Source organism: Culex pipiens, chromosome 3 (genome assembly GCF_016801865.2).
Source record: "Culex pipiens pallens isolate TS chromosome 3, TS_CPP_V2, whole genome shotgun sequence".
NCBI classification, from domain to species: Eukaryota; Metazoa; Arthropoda; class Insecta; order Diptera; family Culicidae; genus Culex; species Culex pipiens.
Genome location: NC_068939.1, coordinates 48094244 through 48100243, shown reverse-complemented (window position 1 = coordinate 48100243; position 6000 = coordinate 48094244). Strand labels below are relative to the sequence as shown.

At 41.0% G+C, this 6000-nt stretch overlaps 2 protein-coding genes across 2 annotated transcripts; one reads left to right on the top strand and one right to left on the bottom strand.

Annotated features, from left to right (window-relative positions):
- Positions 1–735: 735 nt before the first annotated feature.
- On the bottom strand, positions 736–2259 carry LOC120412568 (protein nutcracker). The gene is made up of 2 exons (XM_039573079.2): positions 1668–2259; positions 736–1519 (listed from the first exon to the last, which is right to left on the bottom strand). The coding sequence occupies exons 1-2, from the start codon at positions 1756–1758 to the stop codon at positions 798–800; spliced, it is 813 nt and encodes a 270-aa protein (XP_039429013.1). The 5' UTR covers positions 1759–2259; the 3' UTR covers positions 736–797.
- A 137-nt stretch (positions 2260–2396) lies between these two features.
- Positions 2397–3756, top strand: LOC120412610 (dihydrofolate reductase). The gene is made up of 2 exons (XM_039573158.2): positions 2397–2544; positions 2602–3756. The coding sequence occupies exons 1-2, from the start codon at positions 2465–2467 to the stop codon at positions 3068–3070; spliced, it is 549 nt and encodes a 182-aa protein (XP_039429092.1). The 5' UTR covers positions 2397–2464; the 3' UTR covers positions 3071–3756.
- The last annotated feature ends 2244 nt before the right edge of the window (positions 3757–6000 follow it).

The following is a 6000-nucleotide window of genomic DNA, read 5'->3' as shown; positions in this document are numbered from 1 at the left end:
CTCTATACTTTAAATACAAATACTAACACAGAATCATGGTGTGCGTGAGAGAAACCGTGGAGATCTCTATTAAATTGGCCAGGCCTACTGCGTAAAATTAACCGCAAGATGATTCTTTGAAGTGGATTGAGTTTGAGCACGAATTTTCCAAAAATAATAAATTTTAGAATCTGCAATGGGATATTGTTTTCCCGTAAATGCTTTAGATACTACTTTCCATGATATAACGCGACTACTCGCTCTGTAAAACTGGTATTCATATTTGGGATAAGAACATGAAAAAAAAATTTCAACTCATTTTCCACTGGATTTTCCTCAATGATCAACTTTTTCTCAAAAGGTACCCTCCCTCCCGTACTTACCACCCTCACTGTCCCGGCGCAGCGTAAGCGGGCTATTGTTCTCGCTCAAGCTGATCCCGTGCATCAGGGGCACCAGAATGCCCTCGTGGGGCGATTTACCCTGATGTTGGAGTAACGAGCCATCTTCCCCGGAAGAGTTTGCAGTCTGTGTAGCTCTGGACGAAGAAGACGTGTCGTGCTCTGTCGGAAGACCGTGACGAAAAGGGTTTTGCGAATTTTAAGGGTTGTTTTAGGTTGGTCTTACGACTATTTTAAGCCACCGTAACCAGGAAAGCAATATTTACAGGAGCAAAGCACGCTTGAAAGAACCCAACCAAGCAATTCGTATTTACAAAGACAGTTCTTTCCTTTCCATTCCAGGGAAAAGCAGCTCTACGGTTCAAATACCTTTTATTTCAATATCACCACCACTAGTCTAAGCAACTTCCCAAGCTTCTACCTTCCCTCCGGCCGATACATCTTCACCAGCTCCCTCAACCGGCCACAAGTGGCCCCCAACCGAGCCCGATCCTTCCTGCCGAGATACCTCCGCACCAGCAGCGCCACAACCTCATCCGGCAGTCCGTATAGCGACGGATACAGCGCGGCATCCGCGTCCTGGCACAGATCGTCACGAACCGGCGTAAAGAGTCCGTTTTTCAGTTTGTGGGACAGTTCTAGGAGATTCTGACAGGAAAGCGGGAGTTTGTGGAAGTTTAGCAGTGGGACGAAGCGAGAAACCGGGAGGAACACACTCCGTCCGGGGAGGTCCGTTCGGTTGAGGATTGTTAAGGTTAGGCAGAGGAAGTCTCCACTTTTTATGCCGACCAGGGAGCAGCGCTGCTGGTCGTCGGAGTTTAGGGTAATATCTAGCCGGTAGCTTCGACTTTCGCGGTTGTAGAAGTTTGAGGGGATGATTTTCGAAAAGATTATGAGGATTCTGCGGTCAAAGGACGCGTATCGGGAGAGGGGCTGGTTGGAGGTCAGTTTGTGGCCGACGGGGACGTAGCCAGCTTCGAGGCCCACGCAATACGCGATTGTGAAGAGTACATCGAATGTGGTTAGCTCTCGTTGCGGTTGGACCTGGCGGTCCAGCTGTTGAAGCAACCGTGTTAGTGGCCAACTCAGCTGGGATTTGGTGCTATCTTCCACGAGCAGGGGCCACTCTTTGAAGTTATCTGCAAAGAAACGGAACAGATATCAGGGCATTGCTCGTGTTGTGGAAGTTAGCACCAAATCGCAGCTGCTAGAAGAGTACCAAAGCCCTTAAAGATATGGTTAGTAAGCGTTTTCACCCAAAAAGCCCAAACGAAAAGTGGTTCAAACCTTCCTCCTCGGTGACAGTCTCCAGGTTGTGAATCTGGTACGAGTGTTCAGCAGCTTCGGCCACACCCTGACCGCTGGAGCCAGGCTCCATGCTTCAAGTTTCCAGCTGATAAGAATTTCTTCCTTTAAAACTCATTAATCATCGCGAACTGGCAGCTGCAGCGAAGTCAAAACAGCCAAGTCAACAACTCCCTCTTCGTCTGCACAGGAAATCAATAATCCGCACTTTGGAGCAACAAGTTGTGACTGGTTCCGAGCGCGAACCGCTATTTCACGAAAAAACTTAAATATTTACGGTTACCGGAGGTCTTTCAACACAAAAACATTGCAGAACAAGAACGTCAGCGGAAAGAGCTGGAGCAAAAATTAGCAATAACTCGCGACGCTAATCAACCAATATCGCATTTGAGAGAAGCGAAATCGTATTTTTAGTGTTCTCTTTTTAAAGACACTGAAAAACCGCGAAAATCACGAAAAGAAAATCAAGTTTCGCGTCGATTTTGCAAAATTTGCACCTGCGCCGACCGATTAGAACCTGAGGAAAATGACTCAAACAACAAAGTTGACGTTTGGATTTTGACATTCTCCAAACAGGGTGACCGCACTCGGGTCGGCTGTCAGCAAGGAAAGCGTCGATGTCGAACTGATGTGGAGCCTAAAATGGACAATCGACTGCCCGACAACGGGTTTAGATGCCAATTTCTGGTGTTTTAAAATTAACGTGTAAAATAATTCTGTTTTTGTTATTTTTAAATTAAATCAACAGTTTGTATTTAAAACATAACATTCAAAAAATCATGAAAAAGTTTTCCCTGATCGTGGCCGTTTGCTCGAACGGTGGAATCGGCATCAAGGGTGATCTGCCCTGGCGGTTGAAGTAATTCTACCAACCAACTTAAAAATACTCAAAATTTAACAAAAAATATTCCCCCAGATCCGAGCTGCGGCACTTTGCCCGAATGACCAAACGGGTCGCAGACCCCGGCAAGTGCAACGCCATCATCATGGGCCGCAAGACGTACTTTGGCATCCCGGAAGGCAGACGTCCCCTGCCGGACCGTCTGAACGTCGTGCTAACGCGTGACCCCGCCTCCAACACCTATCCGGAAGGGGTTTTGGTTTGCACCAGCTTGGAGGACGCTCTGGCGAAAATCCAGGACCAGGTGGAAAACATCTGGATTATTGGAGGAAGCGCGGTCTACAAGGAGGCCATGGAGTCGCGGCACTGCCATCGGATTTACTTGACCGAGATATTGGCCCCGTTCGAGTGTGATGCGTTCTTTCCGGAGATTGGGAAGGAGTTCCGGCAGGTGGGGAACGATGCCGATGTGGCAGAGGAGGTGCAGGAGGAGAATGGGGTGCGGTTTCAGTATAAGATTTACGAAAAGAAGGCCATTGATTAATAAGAAGTTGCCAAAGAATAAAGTATAATTTACATTTTAAACACAGAGCAATTCCAGCCCAAAACAGGAATTTTTCAGGTACTTTTTTCTCGACCCTTTCCGATTTCAATGAAACTTTGTAGACATGTTATCCTTCGCTTATATAAGCCATTTTTGTGTATATGGAGCCAGTTCCACTCGATAATGACATTTGAGAAGGGCGTAAGTGTTTTAAATATTTTTGTAATTCGGAATTTAAATATTTCTGTATCTCGAAGCCGTTGCATCGTATCAAAAAGTGGTCAAAGACAAACTTGTAGGAAATTTGACGGGCTTTTCGATAAAAATACACTGAAAGAAAAAAACACTCCACTTTTATGAGATTTTTTGATTTTTAAGTTTAAAAGTCAAATTTGAGGGGGAGCCCACGATTTTTTTTCGTTCAAAATTTTTGTGAAGATAGCCTAAGATGTTACAAAAAGACTCACGAAAAATGCAGGATGGAGCATCTCACCTAAAAAAATACAAAAATCTTTTACTGAAACTGTTTTTTTGAAAAGTGCTCTAAACGTCAAAATTTTCAAAAACCGAATACGGGAATCGATTCTCCAGACAATTTTACATAAAAGTCTCCATATCGACTACTATCCTAAGTCCAATCCTTGTGAAGTTACAGCGGTTTTAAAAATAAAAATGTTGAAAAAATAGGTTTTTTGATGGTTTTTGGCAATTTCTATATGACAGACTTGATTTTTCAGTCTCGTAAATATTTTTACCGGAAAGCTCGTCCAATTTCCCATAAGTTTGTCGTTAACCACATTTCAATTGGATGTATGAGCTTACAGATATAAGCTAATTACATTGCTCATAGCTGAAAACATCATATTTTTTCAGTGTAGTATAGTAACCTGGATAGTAAATTAGCTTATATCTGTAAGCCCATACATCCAATTGAAATGTGGTCAAAGACAAACTTATGGGAAATTGGACGAGCTTTCCGGTAAAAATATTTACGAGACTGAAAAATCAAGTCTGTCATATAGAAATTGCCAAAAACCATCAAAAAACCTATTTTTTCGACATTTTTATTTTTAAAACCGCTGTAACTTCACAAGGATAGGACTTAGGACAGTAGTCGATATGAAGACTTTTATGTAAAATTGTCTGGAAAATCGATTCCCATATTCGGCTTTTGAAAATTTTGACGTTTAGAGCACTTTTCAAAAAAACAGTTTCAGTAAATGATTTTTGTATTTTTTTAGGTGAGATGCTCCATCCTGCATTTTTCGTGAGTATTTTTGTAACATCTTAGGCTATCTTCACAAAAATTTTGAACGAAAAAAAATCGTGGGCTCCCCCTCAAATTTGACTTTTAAACTTAAAAATCAAAAAATCTCATAAAAGTGGAGTGTTTTTTTCTTTCAGTGTATTTTTATCGAAAAGCCCGTCAAATTTCCTACAAGTTTGTCTTTGACCACTTTTTGATACGATGCAACGGCTTCAAAATACAGAAATATTTAAATTCCGAATTACAAAAATATTTAAAACACTTACGCCCTTCTCAAATGTCATTATCGAGTGGAACTGGCTCCATATACACAAAAATGGCTTATATCCAGGTTTTTAAGCAAAGATGGCGTTCGAATGTTGAACGTCCGAAATGTCAAAATCGCGCAGTAGCACCAACATTAGAAAAAAAATGTGGCTGTCATGCCATAGCACACTTTTTTCGTAATGTTGGGACCATTGCGTGATTTTGACATTTCGGGCGTTCACCTTTCGAACGCCATTTTCGCTTAAAAACCTGGATAAGCGAAGGATAACATGTCTACAAAGTTACATTGAAATCGGAGAGGGTCGGGTACAACCGATTCCCTATTTGGCATGGAATTGCTCCACAACAATTTTTAGTTTTTATGTACAAATAATTTAGGTTACATTGATCTAAATTCAGGTAAAACTAAGGTAGCAAGATTTCCTTACAAATTAGCTAAACCGTTTGAGCGTGTAACCATTCCGATTATATAATAATATACTGGGATGTAATTTGAGTTGAAAAAATAAAAATAAAACGAATTTAAATCAATTTCACAAATAATTGTAAATTGCATTAATAGATTGAATAAAATATTTTCAATTGAAAGGCATTTATTTCTATCGTACACCGAATGTTGACTTATCAGCATTTTCATTTTAAAAAACAATACATTTCATGAAACGACTATTCTTTTGCCCATTTAAAACTCTTGTTATTTTTTTTTTTGCGCGTTACATAGAAATGTCATCTAAATTGAACAATATTAAACCTGTGTTTCCCATGAAATTAAAATGTGGCGTGAAGAAACAACATTGTAGAACTGGATTTAAAAAGCAAACAAAAATAATGGCCACAGTTTAGCCTATTTGATTTTTTTTTGCACTTTTTTATTTCAACACATTGCCACAAATTGAAAAACAAACTTTTATGCTCTTTGAAGTGAATGAATTGGTACAAATCAAGGGGCAGGAAACTCCGTTGAACTTTACTTATTATATTAATAAGTATACTAACGTTCGTTATTATATTAATACTTTCCCACCCTGAATATATACACCTTTAATAGAAATGTCATAGCTGACGTAAAGAAAAGTCAGATTTTTGTTGTTGTTTTTGTTTACCGTTGACCGTCGTCGGTCGACCGTTGCCGCTTGCAAGCGGCTTGTCTTACAAGCCAGGTTCCCATCCGATTTCCACCCAGGCTCTTCACGCCGAGAACGGGATGTGGCCAACTTTGAACTCTGTTCCAAGTATCTAACAGGAAATACTCACATATCGTTCAAACTCGCCAACTGGAAGCTGTAACTTTGCCATCTCCGGAGTACATGCGATTGCCGGAAGATGGATTCCGTTGTAGCTGGTTCTGTCCAGAACGGCATGACGGAATTTCTGCCAACCGTACCTCGAACGGCTA

Excerpts from the sequence above, each read along its gene's own strand:
- LOC120412610 (XM_039573158.2), top strand. The coding sequence starts at position 2,465 with ATGAAAAAGTTTTCCCTGATCGTGGCCGTTTGCTCGAACGGTGGAATC. Across the intron at positions 2,545-2,601 it reads GATCTGCCCTGGCGGTTGAA|ATCCGAGCTGCGGCACTTTG; the intron begins GTAATTCTACCA and ends ATATTCCCCCAG.
- LOC120412568 (XM_039573079.2), bottom strand. The coding sequence starts at position 1,758 with ATGGAGCCTGGCTCCAGCGGTCAGGGTGTGGCCGAAGCTGCTGAACAC. Across the intron at positions 1,520-1,667 it reads GACTGTCACCGAGGAGGAAG|ATAACTTCAAAGAGTGGCCC; the intron begins GTTTGAACCACT and ends GTTTCTTTGCAG.